At 36.9% G+C, this 20,272-nt stretch overlaps 1 protein-coding gene across 1 annotated transcript in view; it reads left to right on the top strand.

The window, feature by feature from the left end:
* Window positions 1-19,587, top strand: part of MAN1A2 (mannosidase alpha class 1A member 2) — a 236,028-nt gene extending 216,441 nt beyond the window's left edge. Inside the window, exon 13 of the mRNA XM_064282369.1 lies at window positions 10,154-19,587. Coding sequence (XP_064138439.1) covers window positions 10,154-10,286 — 133 coding nt within the window. The 3' untranslated portion in view covers window positions 10,287-19,587. The remainder of the gene's footprint in view (window positions 1-10,153) is intronic.
* The last annotated feature ends 685 nt before the right edge of the window (window positions 19,588-20,272 follow it).

Here is a 20,272-nt window from a genome sequence, read left to right as displayed (position 1 = left end):
AGACTGAGTACTGCTTTGGACTTACATTTAAAAATCATGAAAGCAACACTTGAAAGGATCAAACTGTTTCCAAGTAACTGAACTGCATCCCTGAACAAAGCTCAACTAAGATTTATAGAAATAGGAATATACAGCACCCAACAAGGTACAATTCACAGTGTCTGGCATCCAATCAAAGATTACTAGACATGCAAAGAGGCAGGGAAGCATGACCAATGAGAGAATAATCTCAATCACATGAGAACCAATATGGATATTAGAATTAGCCATCAAGGACATTAAAATGGTTATTATAATTATATTCCATATGTTCAGAAAATTCAGTAGAGACGTGGAAAATATAAAAACCCAATCTGAACTTCTAGAAGTGAAAACTAAGATGTATGAGTTGAAAAATACACTGAATAGGATTAATTGCAGATTTAGACACAGCAAAAAAAAAAAAAAAAATACTGGTGAACTTGAAGACATAGCAATAGAAAACTATCCAAAATAAAACAAGAAGAAAAAGAATTAAAAAAAAAATGAACAGAAAATTATTGAGCTGTGGGACAACATCAAGTGGCTTATCATATTTATGAAATTGGAGTCTTCAAAGAAGAGGACAGAGAGGAGGGACAAAAAAAATTGAAGAAATGATGGCCAGAATTTTCCCAAACAGTGTAAACTATGCACCCACAAATCCAAGACACTCAGCAGGCCCAGAGCACAAAAAATATGAAGAAAACTTCACCACACCCCATCATAGTCAAATTGCTCAAAACCAGTTATTAAAAAAAAAACCTGAAAAGCAATCAGAGGAAAAAGACAGTTATGCATAGAGGAGCAAATATAAGGATGACAGCAGAGTTCTCACCAGAAACAAAACCAATATCCCTCATGAGCACAAATGTAAAATATTTAAACCAAATTTTAGCAAATCAAATCCAACAGCATAGTAGATGGATAATATACTGTGACCAAGTGGGTTTATCCCAGATGTGAACTATTGGTTTAACATTTTAAAATAAGTCAGTGAACTAGAAAAGAAAATCATATGATTATCTCAAAAGACACAGAAAAGCCATTGACAAAATCCAATGTCTATTTCTGATAGACACTCTCAAGAAACTGGGATACCGTATTTTTACGCAAATAGCGCACACCTTCTGCTTTTGTTTGCCAGCCGTGCCCTCCCCCCACGAGGCACCCTCACAAGCACCACCATTCCAACCCTCTTCCACGTGTTGCTATTAAAAAAAAAAAAAAAAAGCGTAGTGTGCTTATGAAAGTATCTCACAGGGAGTGGGCACAGCCACCAAACACAAAGTACGTGTTATTTGCGTAAAAATATGATAGAAGGGAACTTTCTCAACCTGATTAAGGGCATCTATGAAAATCCTACAGGTAACATCCTACTGAATGCTTTCCTCATGAGATCAAGAAAAAGACAAATATGTCTGCTCTCATCCTTCTATTCAAGATTGTATTGGAACTTCTAGCCAGTGCAGCCAGGCAGGAAAAAAATAAAAGATACCCAGACCGGAAAGGAAGAAGTAAAACTGTCTTTTTTCATAGATGACATGATTATCTATGTAGAAAATCCTATGGAATTTACAAAAAAACTACTGGAACTAATAAGTAAATTTTGCAACGTTGCAGGTACATACCAAAATCAATTTACATACTACTAATTAACAAAAATTGAAACATATATATAGCATCAAAAATATGAAGTATTTAGAGATAAATCATGACAAAACATGTGAAAGGACTGTACACAAAACTGGAAAACATTGCTAAGAGAAAGAAGACCAAAATAAAAGGAGAAATAGATCTTGTTCATGGTTCTGAAGACTCAGTATTCTCAAGATGTTTATTCTTTTCAAATTGATCTATAGATTCAGTGTAATCTCAATAGGATTTTTTTTTATAGAAATTGACAAACTGTTTGTAAATTTCATATGGAAATGTAAAGAACCTAAAATAACCAAAACACGTTTGAAAAAGAACAAAGTTGGAAGATAACACTAGCTGATTTCAGTAGTTGTGATAAAGCTATAATAATCAAAACAGTAAGATGGTGATGTAATGATAGATATATCAATGGAATAGAATAAAAAGTCCAGAAAAAACATACATGGACAACTGATTTTTGACAAATGTGCAAAGACAGAAAGACAATGTGGTCAAAAAGGGTAGACTTTTCAACAAAACTACTTGAAACAGTTGGATTTCTGTATGCCCCCCCTTGAATACTTACTAACTTATATAATATACAAAAATCAACTCAAAATGAATCACTGACCTAAATTTAAGACCCGAATATATAAAACTTTTAGGAGAAAATTTTTGTGACCTTGGGCTAGGCAAAAATTTCTTAGATGATACCAAAAGCATAAACCGTAAAAGAACAAATTGATCAATTGGGCTCAAAATTTAAATCTTCTGTTTTTTTGAAGGACATTGTTAAGAAAATAAAAAGGCAAGCTGTAGGCTGAGATGAAATCTTCACAAAATATACATATCTAGAATATATAAAGAATTCTCGAGACTCAGCAATAAGAAAACACACAACCCAATTTAAAACCTGGTAAAAGTTTTAGAATAGACACTTGACAAAAGAAGATATAAGAATGGCAAATACACCTGTGAAATATGTCCAGCATCTTTAGTGCAAGTTGAAACTGCAATGAGATAGCACTACACACCTACTAAAATGGCAGAATAAACTCACACCGGAAGAGGTGGCCCCCATTCCTTCCTGTCTTTGAGCTTTTTGTGTGAAGACGTAAAGCTTGGAGCATCTTGAAACCCTGATGAGAAAGCCAAGAAAATCATGGAGATGCTGAGTATTGGGGGAAAAATTAAAAATAAAATCTTCTGCCAACTCAGAGATTTCCCTCCATTAAAAAAAATAATAAATGTGGAAAACAAAGGAAATAGTTTTATTATTGAGTAAACAGTCAATCAGACTGCAGTTTCCATTACAGGCAGTCCGCTGATGAGATTGCAAAGACGAAGAAATTGTGCCTTTCTGTATAGTCAGGCAGATACAATCCATTACAGACATGTTCTCGAGATAAAGGAGAGCTTGTCCCCATGTAAGAGTGCTTGGCAGCACCATTTGCACTACAGCATTCATCATAAATTCACATAGTAATTGGAGGGGCAATCTGTGTTAGTTAATTGTCTTTACCCAAAGGAAAAAATAAAACCTCTTCTCCTTTATGACAACCCTGGTGGCGTAGTGGTTAAGTGCTATGGCTGCTAACCAAAGGGTCGGCAGTTCGAATCCGCCAGGCTTTCTTTAGAAACTCTATGGGGCAGTTCTACTCTGTCCCATAGGGTCACTATGAGTCGGAATGGACTCAACGGCCCTGGGTTTGGTTTTTTGTTTTTGTTTTTTGGTAGTTACAGCTTAGAGCAAGGCGCCTAGGCTAAACTCCCACTGTGACAGGGAGATATGCATACTATCTTTCTTGGTGTTTCATTTCAAAGGTAAGGCCTCCAGACCTTTAAGGAAAACATCCCTGGGTTGTAAAGTTGGTAAGGGGCTTGGTTCTCTTTTAAAAACATTTATATACATGTCAAAAGGACAGAGGAAGAATTTACAGTTAACAAGTTTTCTCCAGGCAGTGGTCTAAAAAAGAGTGAGGGGAAAAGGTCTCTTTCCCTTTTGGCATAAGGAAAAAAAAAAAAAATTCCCTTCATTTATCCTTCATTACACAACTCAGAGCTCCAAAATTGTTTCACTGCTGTTTGTTACCATCTGCCTCTGGGCTTTTTGTTATATGAGATAATAAACCTGTTGTTTATGTTAGTCTTAGGTATGTTCTATACCCTATAGGGGCCCAGTGGTTAAGAGCTCAGCCGTTACCCTGTTAACCGAAAGGTCAGCAATTTGAATGCGCCAGCCACTCCTTGGAAACCCTACGGGGCAGTTATACTCTGTCCTATAGGGTCGCTGTGAGACAGAATTGACTTGACAGCAACGAGTTTGGTTTTTGGTTTGTTTATAGGGAAAATCATTCTAACTTTCTCAGGCTTTACATACAGAGGAAAATTAATTCTTCTCAGCCCCCTTAGATCTGAAGACAAAGGCTAAATAAAATAAACCATTACAACATACAAAAATGTGTGCTTCCTCCATTTTATCTTAAAAATTCATGTATATTTAGCATTTGAGTTAGTAATATATTCATGTTTGTTTCAAACTTTTTTCTTACCCTCTTGTTCCCTCCAAGAAGCTTTTAATATTTGAGAAAAGATGTGGGGAAGGGCAGAGGGGAAGATCTTTTGAAGAGGTTAATTATGTGTTTTTAATGCATCATCTTTTAGAATTTCCACTGAGTATCTTCAATTTAATTTGATAGCTTTCTTGTCAGTCCATTGCAGAAGACATTAGAACTATAAATGAAATGAAGGTTTTAAGCACAGTATTTTTAAAACAACCTTAAATATATAATTCTTAATACAGGCCTTTTTAGAGTTGTAACACTAATCCATAATGCACTGAACATTTCCACTGGTGGTTTCAAGAAAGAATAAATGAGTCATTACGACTGTTAAAGGCTAAGAACACATTAACGTGGTGGTTGGTTCTTTAGCCTTACCAGCTCTTGGTAGGCACCTTCTGCTTCTCTTCAGATTTGTTTGACATTTCTTTCTGTAAAGCTTCTCTATTTCGTTTTACCAGCACTCTGTTGAGATGAGTTCTAGCACCACTGCCTCCTCTGAAGGTCTTGGTCTTTAGATAAGAAAAAGATAAAAGGAATGCAAGTGAACAGCATTTAAAAACATCTCTAAAAAGTAAGCAACCATTAAAAACAGCTAGTAAAACTGAAGTAGTTAGAAACATCTTCTTTTTATATACCTACAGGCTTTTGTCAGTGTTGTCTTGTCATCTTTCTCTGGGTTTTGTCATCTATTATCTCTGACTTTTAAACTATAGTTTTGAAAAATAATTCTTACTAGAGAAAAAAATTTAATAGTTTAAAGACTTTTCTCAGCTTTCATAGAAAAGACTAGGCATCCCCAGCTATTCTTTTTTTTTTTTTTTAATTAACTTTTATTGAGCTTCAAGTGAACATTTACCAATCAAGTCAAACTGTCACATATAAGTTTATATACACCTGACTCCATACTCCCACTTGCTCTCCCCCTAATGAGTCAGCCCTTCCAGTCTCTCCTTTCGTGACAATTTTGCCAGCTTCCAACTCTCTCTATCCTCCCATCCCCCCTCCAGACAGGAGATGCCAACACAGTCTCAAATGTCCACCTGATACAAATAGCTCACTCTTTATCAGCATCTCTCTCCTACCCACTGTCCAGTCCCTTTCATGTTTGATGAGTTGTCTTCGGGAATGGTTCCTGTCCTGGGCCAACAGAAGGTTTGGGGATCATGACCGCCGGGATTCCTCTAGTCTCAGTCAGACCATTAAGTATGGTCTTTTTGTGAGACTTTGGGGTCTGCATCCCACTGATCTCCTGCTCCCTCAGGGGTTCTCTGTTGTGCTCCCTGTCAGGGCAGTCATCGGTTGTGGCCGGGCACGAACTAGTTCTTCTGATCTCAGGAAGATGTAGGTCTCTGGTTCATGTGGCCCTTTCTGTCTCTTGGGCTCATAGTTATCGTGTGACCTTGGTGTTCTTCATTCTCCTTTGCTCCAGGTGGGTTGAGACCAATTGATGCATCTTAGATGGCCGCTTGTTAGCATTTAAGACCCCAGATGCCACATTTCAAAGTGGGATGCAGAATGTTTCCATAATAGAATTATTTTGCCAGTTGACTTAGAAGTCCCCTTAAACCATGGTCCCCAAACCCCCGCCCTTGCTCCGCTGACCTTTGAAACATTCAGTTTATCCCAAAACTTCTTTGCTTTTGGTCCTGTCCAGTTGAGCTGACCTTCCCATGTACTGAGTATTGTCCTTCCCTTCACCTAAAGTAGTTCTTGTCTACTAACTGATCAGTAAGTAACCCTCTCCCACCCACCCTCCCTCCCCCTCCTTGTACCCACAAAAGAATGTGTTCTTCTCAGTTTATACTATTTCTCAAGATCTTATAATAGTGGGCTTATACGATATTTGTCCTTTTGCCTCTGACTAACTTCGCTCAGCATAATGCCTTCCAGGTTCCTCCATGTTATGAAATGTTTCACAGATTCGTCACTGTTCTTTATCGATGCGTGGGCTTATACGATATTTGTCCTTTTGCCTCTGACTAACTTCGCTCAGCATAATGCCTTCCAGGTTCCTCCATGTTATGAAATGTTTCACAGATTCGTCACTGTTCTTTATCGATGCGTGGTATTCCATTGTGTGAATATACCACAATTTATTTAACCATTCATCCGTTGATGGACACCTTGATTGCTTCCATCTTTTTGCTATTGTAAACAGAGCTGCAATAAACATGGGTGTGCACATATCTGTTTGTGTGAAGGCTCTTATTTCTCTAGGGTATATTTTGAGGAGTGGGATTTCTGGGTTTTTTATGGTAGTTCTATTTTTAACTGTTTAAGCTAACGCCAGATAGATTTCCAAAGTGGTTGTACCATTTTACATTCCCACCAGCAGTGTATAAGAGTTCCAATTTCTCCGCAGCCTCTCCAACATTTATTATTTTGTGTTTTTTGGATTAATGCCAGCCTTGTTGGAGTGAAATGGAATCTCATCGTAGTTTTAATTTGCATTTCTCTAATGGCTAATGATCGAGAGCATTTTCTCATGTATCTGTTAGCTGCCTGAATATCTTCTTCAGTGAAGTGCGTGTTCATATCCTTTGCCCACTTCTTGATTGGGTTGTTTGTCTTTTTGTGGTTGAGTTTTGACAGAATCATGTAGATTTTAGAGATCAGGCGCTGGTCGGAGATGTCATAGCTGAAAATCCTTTCCTAGTCTGTAGGTGGTCTTTTTACTCTTTTGGTGAAGTCTTTAGATGAGCATAGGTGTTTGATTTTTAGGAGCTCCCAGTTATCTGGTTTCTCTTCGTCATTTTTGGTAGTGTTTTGTATTCTGTTTATGCCTTGTATTAGGGCTCCTAAGGTTGTCCCTATTTTTTCTTCCATGATCTTTATCGTTTTAGTCTTTATGTTTAGGTCTTTGATCCACTTGGAGTTAGTTTTTGTGCATGGTGTGAGGTATGGGACCTGTTTCATCTTTTTGCAAATGGATATCCAGTTACGCCAGCACCATTTGTTAAAAAGACTATCTTTTCCCCAATTAACTGACACTGGGCCTTTGTCAAATATCAGCTGCTCATATGTTATTCTGTTTTTTTAAATCTAGATAAAATCTTAAATTTGAATCGGTAATAGTATACCAGCTTAATGGACATCCACATCTGAATGAATGATCCAAAGTTAAAAGAGTTGTTAGCTTTATTATTCTAGTTTTAAACATTGATTTTTTTTTTTAATAAATTTTTAAGTATATAAAAAATTTAATGTTAGCTCCCGCTCTGTAGGGATTATTTGGCTTTCTGAGAAGTTGTCAGCCTTAGTCTTAAACCCCCAGGACCAAGCAGCAGTGCTTAAGGCTATCCTGGAGGGATGATAGTTGTACTAGGTTTTTAGGGCTGCTGTAAGAATTTACCACAAACTTGGTGGCTTAAAACAACAGAAGTTTATTCTCTCACAATTCTAGAAGCCAAACGCCCAAAATTGAGCCCTTGGAAGGCTCTACGGGAGAATTCTTCTTTGCCTCTTCCAACTTCTGGGGACTCCTGGTGTTCCTTGGCTTGTGGCAGCATGACTTCAATCTCTGTCTCTGTCTTACATGGCCTTCTTCCCTGTGTGTCTCTGTGTCCAAATTTCCCTCTCCTTATAAGGAAACCCTGGTGGCATAGTGCTTAAGTGCTACGGCTGCTAACCAAAAGGTTAACAGTTCGAATCCACCTGGTGCTCCTTGGGAACTCCATGGGGGAGTTCTACTCCGCCCTATAGGGTCGCTATGAGTCGGAATCTGCTTGATGGCAATGGCTTTGGTTTTAGTTTTGGTTCTCTTATAAAGACACCAGTCATTGGATTTAGGCCCATCCTAAGTCCAGGAAGATTTCATCTCAGAATCCTTAACTAATTATATCTGCAATGATGCTATTTCCAAATAAGGTCACATTCTGAGGTCCCATGTGGACATGAATTTTGGCAGACACTGTTCAGTACACGATGGTCCCTGGGCAGTGCAAATAGTTAAGCACTTGACTACTAGCCAGAAGGTCCCCGAGGCACCTTGGAAGATAGGCCTGGCAGTCTGCTTCCAAAAGGTCACAGCCTGAGAACTCCATGGAACAGTTCCATTCTGCGCACATGGGGTCGCCGTGAGCTGGAATCGACTCCATGGCAGCTAACAATAACGTTCAGCCCGCTGTGGTAGTATTTAATTAAAATTATTTTATTTAAAGGATGCTTTAATCTTTTTTTTTTTTTTTTAAAGATAATGGAATCCATGGGTAGTACAAACAGCTAACATGCTCAGCTGCTAACTGAAAGGTTGGAGGCTCAAGTCTACCCAGAGGTGCCTCAGAACAAAGGCCTGGTGGTCTAGATCTGAACGATCAGCCATTAAAAACTCTACGGAGCACAGTCCTGTTCTTAAGTGTATGGGGTCACTATGAGTTGGAATCAACTCAGTGGCAGCTGGTGTTTTTATCTTTTTTTTTTTAAATAATAATGATACTACTTTTTGCTATCTAAAACTTTGACATTCATTACCTTATCAATTTTCATAACATTTGTTTGCTTGAGGTACTTCCATGGCATCCTCTATGGACAGGAATCATTTTGGAGGAAACTTTAGCATTTTCTGTCTCCACTCTTTCATTAATTCCTCCCCACAAGTGATGAGACTGGGGAGAGCTAGACATCTACTAGCCCACTTTTAACCAAGAGACAGGGGCACTGTGTGCAATTTCACTGAGCATAGTTCTCCTGGACGTGTCTGTGCCCAGGACACCAAGAGCTTCAGCTTCCGATCTCCATACAGTAAACACACCAAGCAGGGTCTCCTGCTATGTCCAACCATGTGTTCTTGGTTTCACTCTGTTTTTTTGTTTTCGGCTCCAGCCTCTCTGGCTGCAACCTTGTAAATAAATCAGAGCCAAGCACATCTCAAGGTCTAGACTCAAGGAGTGAGATAGGAAGCCTTATTACTCTCCAGCCCAGCTTTACCAGTAATAAAGTTGCTATGTAATCCCCATTTACCTTAGTTCTGTGTGTTTTTATGCCACCATCCAAAGCTATCACAATAATCTGAAAAAGATATTAATAATCCTATCTTAAAAATAAACAAACAGGTTAAAACAAGTGGAAAGCAGTTCTTCGCTGAGGCCTTCACTGAGGCTTTTCGAGGCCCAGCCAGTCATTGCCAAGGTCAAGAGTCAGAACCCAGATTTCCTGGCTCTGTCTAGTTGTTTTTTGTACTTTGATGACTGCCTGGTAGGATTCAGATTAGAATTTGCGCAAGATTTTAGGTAAGAATCATTGTGTGTGTTTGACTATCATTTTAATTTCTAAGTGACCATTGTGGCTTGAAGTGCTGCTGGAGAGGTCAAGAATCCTTGCCTTCATATAAACAGTGCTGTTACCCATTAAGAATGATTAATAAATAATTAAATCTCCCATAAAACCATGAAGTTTCTAACAAAGCCCTTCAAAACCTTTATTTAACAGCTTGCAGTACCAGCTCCAAGAACTGCAAAAAAAATAATAACGTATTCTGAGGAGTGGTGCAAGTGTTCTTGCTATGTCCAAGTAACATGCATTACTTATTTCCTTCAGTGTTTATGAATAAATGTGAGTTAATTTTTAGTTGTATTCAAGCCAAAACATATTATTCATGATTTTTAAAAGAACTTCTTTCAAAAAGAGTGTTTTATATTATTTTGTAGCATTGTTGTTTTGTGTTTCAAATAAGCATGTAGAAATTTTTTTTTTTTATTGTCCTATTTTAGCATGACTGGTTGTGAATCTTCAGGATTTTCCATTGTAGAACATATTGTGTTTGTGTTTTAGATCATTTGGGCAACTAAGATGCCAGACTGAGGCTCTGTGAAGTCTTTTTAGCAAAGCTGCTCAGAGGAGGTTGTTGGTTTCCTCTGCTGTTATAATTGAGATGATTTGATATTCTTGTTGGATACTAATTGAAGCTTTTCCTCCCCCCCCCCCTTTATTTTCAGATATTTGTATCTGCTGTTTTCTGGTGATGACCTTTTACCTTTAGACCACTGGGTGTTTAATACAGAGGCTCACCCTCTGCCTGTGTTACATTTAGCCAACACTACGCTTTCAGGAAATCCTGCAGTTCGATGAAGGCAGCTCCAGAAGGACCGTTCTCACTTGTTTTGTTTACATGGACCACTACAGAAATACGCTGGAGAGGGCACTTTTGAAAACCTGGACCTCTTAAGTCAACTTGGCACAGTGAAAAGTGACTCTTCCCCGTAAGACTTTTCAACTTGTAGATACATCAGCTTTGAGATTATTCCATTTTATACCTGACCAAAACATGTTCCGGTACGTGTAGGACAGGGACCTGATATGCTTTGATTCTTAATGTGATGATGGTCACGTGAGAGATGATTATTACTCCCTGGTTTGTAGAGTCCTGGAGTCTGGAGGCCAGACTTCTAAGAACAAGCCAGGAATATGGAGCACCTTGCAGGAGTTGGAGATGGCCTTTGGAACAAATTATATGTTTGTTTTCTCCCACATGGAGCAGCTTTCAAATCAAATATTTACACATTGTTTAATCCCTTTCTCCTCTGTTTTAGTAATGGAATAAGGCAAACAAGAACAGTATAACTGCATCAGCAGCAAGAAGAGTTTAAAAAGAAACAGAAGTACCTATCCCTGTCTCATTTTCAGATTCCCCACTGGATGACCAAACTGGCAGCCGTTTCAAATCCCAATCTATTTCATTAAAATTTCTTGGTTAGATTTAAGTTTCTCTGGGAGCATGATCTCACAAAGAGTACTGCTCAAGTTCTTGTCTTCATATGGAATCATGAAAAGTGCTTTTTATCATAACCACTATTTATGAACTTGCGTTTGGGATTTTGTGCATGTCGTTCAGTCTAGCGTTGGTAGCATGACAAAAAGTGGGGAAAATGCCATAGTCTGTTGCCTTGAAACCTATACTAAGAGAAAGCCTTGGTTTTGTTGGTAGGAGATTATTTTTTCCAAACCAACAAATCTACCAAGCAAATTTTATCCACTTTAACCTTATTATAAATTTAGTACAGTTACTCAACTTACAACTTTATTTATGTGGCTTGGCAAAACGTGCTGTACGATTTTGTGGCTCTGGATTTGCCTTGATGAGCCAAATTACTATTACAAATTATTAAGTCTGGAATGGGGATAGGGTATCCTTTATTTATTATCTCATCAGATGAGTGAGCTTTTCAAAAATATTATCTGTAAAAAATAAATATAACTTTTATATTCTCTGAGGATATTGATTATTCCAAAGAATTAATCAGAAACTTTCAAAATAATCTTCAGTGATAAAAGTGCAGTGCAATTAATCATGTTAAATGTAATTTGGGATATATCTAAGGAACTTGCCCTTACCATCGGTAGGTTTTGCAGTGATATTTCTTTTAAAGGAATTTTCTAGTTCTTTATATTTGGGGTGGGGGGAAGAACTTAAATTTTCAAGAACTATAATATAAATATCTAATGCTTATAAATTTTCTGTCACAGCATAGGACACTTATTTTCTCCTTTCAGTTAATGCAAACAGCAGCCGTTGACATTAATAAAAGTTGGGAACGTATAATTAATCTAATATTTACTCTGAATTTCAAGACTTTATGAGACAATATTTATGCAAGTAGCCGACCTTGGAATTCTGAAGTCTTTTTTCCTTATTTTGATAGCTTTTCTTTTTAATCCTCTATTAGCATGTAGTAGATTTAAATTGGGATTGGGGAAAGATTTAATAAGTTAACATAATTAAGTGTTTTCTGAGGTTGATCATCTTATACTACAAATAGTGAAACAATCCACACAATTCAATAAATGATCCATAAATGATAGCCACCCCGAACTTTTTCAGTATATATAGAAAATAAGAGTGTATAGCCAGTTGCATTCTTTATGTCATTAAGTTAAATTTTAGCACATATTTTGAAATTGTGATATCTTTTACTACTTGAAAAAATAAACTTTTTAAATGAGAAGGGTAGAGTGCTTCAATATGACTTCAGAAGAAAAAGGGAAAGTGTTTGGGTCTCCCCAAAAAGTTAACCTTCCTCCTGGAAATAGCACAAGCCCACTTATGAGTCATTGAAGAAAAGTGAAAAACTCATCTGCCAAAGGCCCAGAGCACCTGTGCTAATGGCAGTCAACTGTCCCTCACTTTGCTTTAGGAGAATGCAGAGTCTAAGGGCCTTCATGTTCCCCAGGAACTTCTCACGTGATGAGGAGACGGAACCTCCCATTCCCAACTACTCTGTATTTGGATAACTGGAGCTTAAGAGAAGGCAAGAAGTGTCCAAGCAGGACCAATTCTGGTACAAGCAAAGAATTTGAGGACAGAGAAAGGGTTTTCGTCACTACCCCCCTACCTTCCTTGTGATGATAAGACTAGAGCTCATAACAATGCTTCTATTTTTTCTTCTCTGAATACCAAAGGCAATTAAGGTCAGCTACAAATGACTTGCCAGTGTTATGTTTATTTTTGTGATATTTTTAAATTATTTCCTCCAAACTCAATCCTTATCCTGTATTCTGCTTAGTTTCTAAGAAGTGATTTTTTATTTCCTTCTTTTCTTTACAGGCCTTTGCATTTACAGACCTTATTACTCAGGATAAATACTTAGTGAATTTCTAAGACCTTTTGCAAAGAGCCCAGAAATGCTCCCTCCCAGGTGCCTCTTCAGAGAGCTGACACATCACCTTATGCCTTTGGCACAAATGTGCAGAGCAGATCAGTTGGAACATAAAAAGAAAGAAAGAAAAAACCCTCTACCTTCTACATTTATTTCTCTTCATTTTAGAGACACGTTTTTGGTCCAACCCTGATTTTTTTGTTACTATAATTATCACTCAACCAGTTGTTAAAACCAAGAGAATGCAGCCCTAACCAAAAAGAAGTCTTAGTACAGAGAATAAGGCCCTGGTCAGGGGGTTCTTACTTTCTGGTGGGTTGCATGTGTATGTTCTGTTTCTCTAACATGAACTTATTCCTGTCTTTAAGCAGGTGTTTATATGTAAAACTAAAACCTGGGTATTGAAGGAATGTGTCCTTTTTGTGGACTGTTGGCCTGGAATCTTTATGATGTCATCTAGGGCAGCCCAGGGCTTCACTTGGTAGATTTTACCTACGCAGCATGAAATTTTGGCCATCAACCTCGCATCTTCTCCACTCTCCATTGCCAAAGTCTTTGTCAAAACAATGTGTTTGTTGGTAAAAGATTATGCTTGCCATCCTCATTTTGTAGTTTCTCCTGAAGCCTGGATTTCTTTGAATGAGTGCATGAGAGAATGAGTGAACAAACACGAAGTACCTAATACGTGTCAAGCATTGTGCTCGGCACTTTCAAGCATTAGATAGAACATTTTATGTGATTCCAATGGCATTTTCTATACAAGAGTAATTCATACCATTTGCAATGTTTTCCAGTGTGAATCATGTTACAAAATCCTTGATTTTATATTTCATTAAAGAGGAAAAGGTTTATAATATATTTTAATCAATGTGTTACTGTATAATACTAACAACTATAATTGTAGTTAATAACTAAAATCTCTTGGGAAATGTCAAAGAAATAGTTGATTTCTGAAGCAACTTGGACTAAAATATTTACTTTAGAAATAAAGCATTCTTATTTTGCTATATCACTTTACATAATTAAAAATTAATGTTTTATAGAAATGCTCGTTATTTTATATTAAAAAATTTTTGTCACAATTCACAAGTAACAACTTGCAGTTGTAAATTGTTTTTGCTCTGGTATGGGTCCTATAATAGTCTCATGCTTTTAAATATAAAGAAAAATATACTAAAATATTTCTAAGTTCTAAATAATAGTCCCTAGTGTCTGGTTTTTTAGTACAGTATTTTTGAGTTCTTATTTTTCTTGATGTTTTCTTGACCTCAAATTAGCTAGCTCCTGTCTTTATCCACACTTTACATAAATATCTACATAAATACAACTATATGCAGAGAGATTTCTAATACTGTCTGTGTTTTAAGTTAGTTACTGGTTTGGCTGCACATATTCTAAGCAGAATATTTGAGTTACCAAATACAATATGGAGATATTTTAGTGTACTTATTCTGGTTCAAAAACATTGGAGAAGATGATCTTCTGTTACCTCAGTTCATTGACATCATGATGGAAATGTTCTTTTTGATATACGGGTCAGCAAACTTTTCTGTAAAGGACCAGATAATAGATATTTTAGGCTTTGCAGCCCATATGGTCTACATTTCTACTAAATTCTGCTGTTGAAACATGAAAGCAGCCATAAACAATATGTTAATGAGTAGACATAACTTTTCCAATAAAACTTTATTTACAAAAACAGATTGCTGGATTTGGCTTGAGGGCCGCAGTTTGCTAAGCCTGCTGACCCCTGATGACAAGCTTAATTTGTGTTAAGCCCCTGCAATCTTTGTTCTGTATCATTTCTTTATGTTTTGATTTACATAATTCATTTTTAAAGGTGTTTGAATTCATTCTATAAGGTGTATATGTGCAGTTATATGTATTTGTGTAACCTAAAGCTATATATTTGTTGTCTTGAAAACAGATAAACTCCTCTAGAGTCTGTTTAAGTTTCAGGGTGATCTGGCTATAATGAAAGAAGCAAAATTTTTGTTCTTGGGGTACGCTATCAGCCAGTGTCTTTGCCTTGCTTATTATTTAATGCCACAATTCCAGAGTCCCCATGCAAAAGGAAGGGTTTTTATGGGGTCAAAATATTGTATACTTTTCAAGCTCTGCCTACTCATTGAAGTTAGAGCAGGACTCTGGATTTCTGGAGCTGCAGAAATGCCTCAAATCGGGTACACTTAGAGCCCTACAGCAAGAACATGATAGAATTTCTAACTTTTGTGCTATACAAACCATTGTTTTGAAAATATTTAGGCAACAGGAAATTGGTTTTGTGCCTCATTTGCCATTTGGTAGCCACTGTTACTTTTTTAGACTGCAGAAGGCAGCCTAAACCTGAGGAGGACAGAGAAAAGATGTATCCAAAGGAGAGCTCCCTTTGCCTTTTCTTGCATAGCTCTCCTCTGCACCTTTACAAGTCAGTGGCGTTATTTCAGAATGCCAGTGTGCATCATTTTTTTTTAATAAAACATCCTTCAACCTCAAGCTTATACTTCCACTGTTTAACAACTAATCCATTTAAAACTTGCTTTGAGCTCAGCAATTGCAGAACTCATAAAATTACATGACACCATATTACTCGTATATACATTGCAATGCACCAATCATTCTGAGAGAGAATAGATTTTCGCCAAGAAATTCATCAATTATTTCACCATTTTTGGAAATGCTAGAGGAAGGGAAAGCCTGTATTCAGAGTGGTAGAGGAAGCAGAGATTTTCTCTCTTCTACATTGTAAATGGACTGCCTTTCTAGGTCCTAGGGGTTTCCCTCCACGTTATTATACAGGTCCTTTCAACTCAGTGTGAACATGGTGTTAGTACACAAATACATATACCTACACACATAACACATTAATATACAGAGGGTTCTGAGCAATTGCAATTGCCTTGCAGCTATCTGAATGCTACCAAATTCTACTGCAAATTGCATACCAGAAAAATCCATGAGGATAATCTCAGCTCTTCATTAGGAAAAAGATTTTTTAGAAAATTAAGGAATTAGTTTTTGCTGGATTAATTAAATAAAATATCCCCAATTTTAATTATTGGATTTGGACGTTGAAGTGCCATTCTGTAATCTCACTGGTCTCAAATTCGCTGATATAATTTTACCCTAAACTAATTAATAAATGGGTAAGTATAGCTTCCTAAATCAGATACCCACTGGCCACACCTGAAATGGTTTCCAGTCATGTCCTCCATAAGTAATTTTTACAAATTAAAGGTAATATTGTATATTATAGATCAAATAAAGATGTTGTTTAAGTGAAAAATGTTTGTTTATCCTTCTTTTCTACCCATAGACAACTAAATCTTGCTATTTAGAGTACAGCAGCTTTGGCTTCTGGTTGTCTTCAGTCTCCCACGTTTAGAGAGTATTCTTTGATTTAGCTAATCCTTGTGTTTCTTAATGTTATAGAAAGATTAAGAATAACTTGCCTAAAGGGTTTTTTTTTTTATTCCAACTGATTTTAAGAGAACAAACTATAGACCTATGTAACAACCTTATAGTATTACTGTGCCTGTTGTCTCTTAGACCTAGTCTAGTCCAGCTTCTGAAATCGTCAAGCTCAGATTGCCTCAGTCACTGGACCTCATTCTGTCACATTAAAATCTGACCTGAGTCTGCTTAAATGATTCTTGTGCAGAAATAGGCCTAAGGGACTTGAGGACTAGGATCAGCTGGACTGAAAATAGTGATTTAATTTATTATTGATGTTGTAAAAGCACAGGCTATTTATAATCCTGTACCTACAGAGCCATCACATAAGGTAGTGGTGAAACCTGAAATAACAGCCAATTTTGCATTCTTGAGGTCTAATTCTTCCTGGCACAGTGGGTCTCAACTTAATCAAAATTTTAGACTAACTGCATTGTGGATTATCAAAATTTATTGTGGACTTTTTTTTTTTTTGTCAGGAACACCTAAAACAGGATGAGGTGAAGTTAAAAGAAAAAGGAACTCTGGGTGATTATAATTTTGTAAAACCTGGGCTTCTTCCATTTGGCCAGATACTGAAATTTTTATCATTTCCTTTGGGTTACGAAGAAACTGTCAACATGCAAATAGCATTCCCATTAAGATTATAGGAATGGATCATGAGTGAGCCTGCACCTTACATGTTGGTTGACTTTAGACAAATTTCTTAAACCCACCAAATCTCAATTTTCTTGTCATAAAATAGAGATAGAATCTTTAGAAGAATTAAATGAGGAAAATCTATGTACCTGGCCCAAAATAAGCTCACAATCTTAGTTGTTAGTGATTTTCATTACCAGGAGATTGGAGTAATCGTTGCTAAAGGAATAGAAAAAAATATGGAAAGGGCAGTTGAAACGGCAATAAAGAGCCAAGAAAATCATCTAGTCCTCATTTTACACACAAGGAAACTGAAACCCAAAAGGGGTAAAACAAAGGGATTAGATGATCTTTAAGATGGTTTTCCTGGTTTATCATTCATGATTCTGTGAACTAAGTCTGGTGCAGTTTTTGTGTCATAAAAAGTTTAATGACATACAAATATATTCATAATGCATATGAACCAAGCAGTTTAAAACGTCCACAGAAGTTACTTTTTGTTACAACACGTACACGGCAAAAATGTGCACTAAAAGTTAACCAGTTATCTCTGTGTGGTAAGGACGTAAGTGAATTTTTTGCTGTTTGCTTGTTTAAATAGCACTTTATTAAGGCATGCTTTACGTAAGAGAATTTTCCGATTGTAAGCGTACAACTCAATGATACTTGTAAGCTGATAGAATTGTACAACCATTCCACAATCCAGTTTTATTCATCACCCCAAAAAGATGCCTATTTGCAGCCAATCTCCATTTCCATCCAAGCCCCAGGCAACCACTGATCTCTTCTGTCTCTTGATTTGTATGATAAATGGAATCACACAATATGTTGTCTTTTTTATCTGGTGTCTTTCACTTAGCTTAATGTCTTCGAGGTTCATCCATGCTGAAGCAAATATCAAAAGTTTGTTCCTTTTTATTCCTGAAAATATTTCATTGTATGGCTATACCGCGTTTGGTTTATCCATTCACCAGCTGATAGATATTTGTATCATTTCTACTTTTTGGCAATATGAACAATGCTCCTCTGAACATTTGTATACAAATGTTTCCATTTTTCTTGGGTACATGCCTAGGAATGGAATTGCTGGGTCATATGGTAAATTTATGTATAACTTTTTAAGAAACCACCATACTGTTTTCCAAAGTGACTGTGCTATTTTACATTCCCACAAGCAATGTATGAGGGTACCAGTTTTTCCACATCCTCACCAACACTTTTTATTGTCTTTTTCTATTATAACTATTTTGTGTGTATGGAGTTGTATCTCATGAGTTTTCTGAGTTTCCCTAATGACTAATCATGTTGAACATCACTGCTTATTGGGCATTCATGATTTTGGTAAAATATCTATTCAAATATTTTTCTCATTATTAAAATAGGATTGTTTGTCTTATTGCATTGAAAGAGTTTGTTAATATTCTGGTTTTATTTTCTCTAAGATGGTGGTTTGTCCTCATTTTTTTAATGGCATATTTTGAAGCACAAAAGATTTCAATTTTGAACAGGTCTGTTTATCAATGTCTTCTTTTACAAATTGTGCCTTTTTTGCCTAATACAAGGTCACAAAGATTTTAGACCTATGGTTTCTTCTAGACATTTTATAGTTTTAGCTGTTGCATTTAGGTCTATGATCCATTTTGCATTAATTTATTGTGTATGGAAGGATCTAAAGTCATCTTTGCACGTGGATGTCCAATCATCCAGTACTATTTATTGAAAGAAACTATTTTTTCTATTAAATTGCCTTAGCACCTTTGTCAGGTATCAATTGACCATAAATGTAATGTTTTATTTCTAGAACTTTAGTTTTGTTCCATTGATCTATGTCTTTTCTTACTCCTGTGCCCCACTCCAATACCAAAGAACCCATAAGATACACAGAATGAATGTTATCTAGGAACAATTTAAGCGACTCTCCGGGAATATTTTTTTTTAATTATTCTCATAGTTATTATCAAAACTTTGGATGAGCCCAAAATTAATTATCTTAGGCATGGTATTTTGAAACAGTTCAGAGTAAGAATCCATAAATTTATGCCACCAGAGGGCAATAATCTCTTTTAAAGAAAAAAAGTGTTTTCAGCTGGTTGAAGCCTGGGAGATTAGAGATGCAGTGAAGCCCCTTGCTTACATTTTTCAATATACCCTGATGGTGAATAATAGGAGTGATGCAACAGCTTTGGAAGCTCAAGAAAACCTGCTGCACTGAGGATATGCCGGGACCTACAGCAACCTCTGCCTGCCCTGGGCTCGTGCCCTGCTGAAACCAACTCAATGATGAAATGTTTTCCAAACAGAAGACAGATATTGCCTGAAAAGGACTCCCATTTCCTTCAAAATGATGTGAACTTGACTATTAACCAAAAGGCTGGCGGCTCAAACCCACCCAGTGGCTCTGCAGAAGAAAACCCTGGTGATCTGCTTCCATAAATGCTGCAGCCCAGAAAATCCTGGGGGGTAGTTCTAGCCTTCAACACATGGGGTCGCCATGAGTCCGAGGCAACTGGATGGCAACGGGTTTTTCCTTCAAAACATGACTGTTCTGCCTTTAAAGGTTTTGTGCTAATAGGTAAGAGTTGTTAGAAGATGAAAAAAAATTTTTTTCAAAGCGGAAGACAGCTTAGGAGAATTCTAATTTGAACCCTGCAAATGATTTTAGCTCACAGAGTAAATATGTGCATTGTGGCATAGTATATTTAATGCTATTTTATAAATGTAATTGCTCAAGGTTATAATTAATTATACAATTACCTTTTTTTTTTTTTTTTAGAATTCTTTAAACATTTAGTGAACATCTACCATGTGCTGAGAACTCTGCAAGGCATTGAAGAAAGAGAGCCAACTATGACAATGAACTTGTGGAGTTCCTAGGCTAGAGGAGGACAGATTGCCAAGTCAAAAATTATATTTTGCTAGTAAAGCTATGTACCAAATGCACAGAGGAGAGAAACTGCTGGGGTGGGGGGTAGTTATTACAATATAACTAGTAATAATGAGTCCTGATTATAAGTCTTCCCCTTCCTTGAAGCAGAAGTGAGTTTGCTTATGCAAGGATGAGGTTTTGGGGCTGGAGTTGATCCCTTTGCAGTAGGGAAGAACCCCTTGGTGGGAAGAGAGAGCGGAGGGAGTGCAAACCACCCAAACTCAAGCTTTCAAAGAAGAATCAGCCATCTGGCTGAAATTTAAGGAATGAGAAGTTTGTTGGATGTAGTAGGTGTCTGGCTGCAAAAAACAAGGGAAGGGCATTCTAGGAGAAGGAAACATCATATTTAAGGCACTGAGGCAAGAAGAAAATTGTAGTTTAAAACAACCTATGCTTCCAGGCAGGGCTGCAGAATAGTTAGCACAGTGCATGACATTTCTGAG

Source organism: Loxodonta africana, chromosome 3 (genome assembly GCF_030014295.1).
Source record: "Loxodonta africana isolate mLoxAfr1 chromosome 3, mLoxAfr1.hap2, whole genome shotgun sequence".
NCBI lineage: Eukaryota > Metazoa > Chordata > Mammalia > Proboscidea > Elephantidae > Loxodonta > Loxodonta africana.
This window is presented reverse-complemented; position numbering and strand designations above follow the sequence as displayed.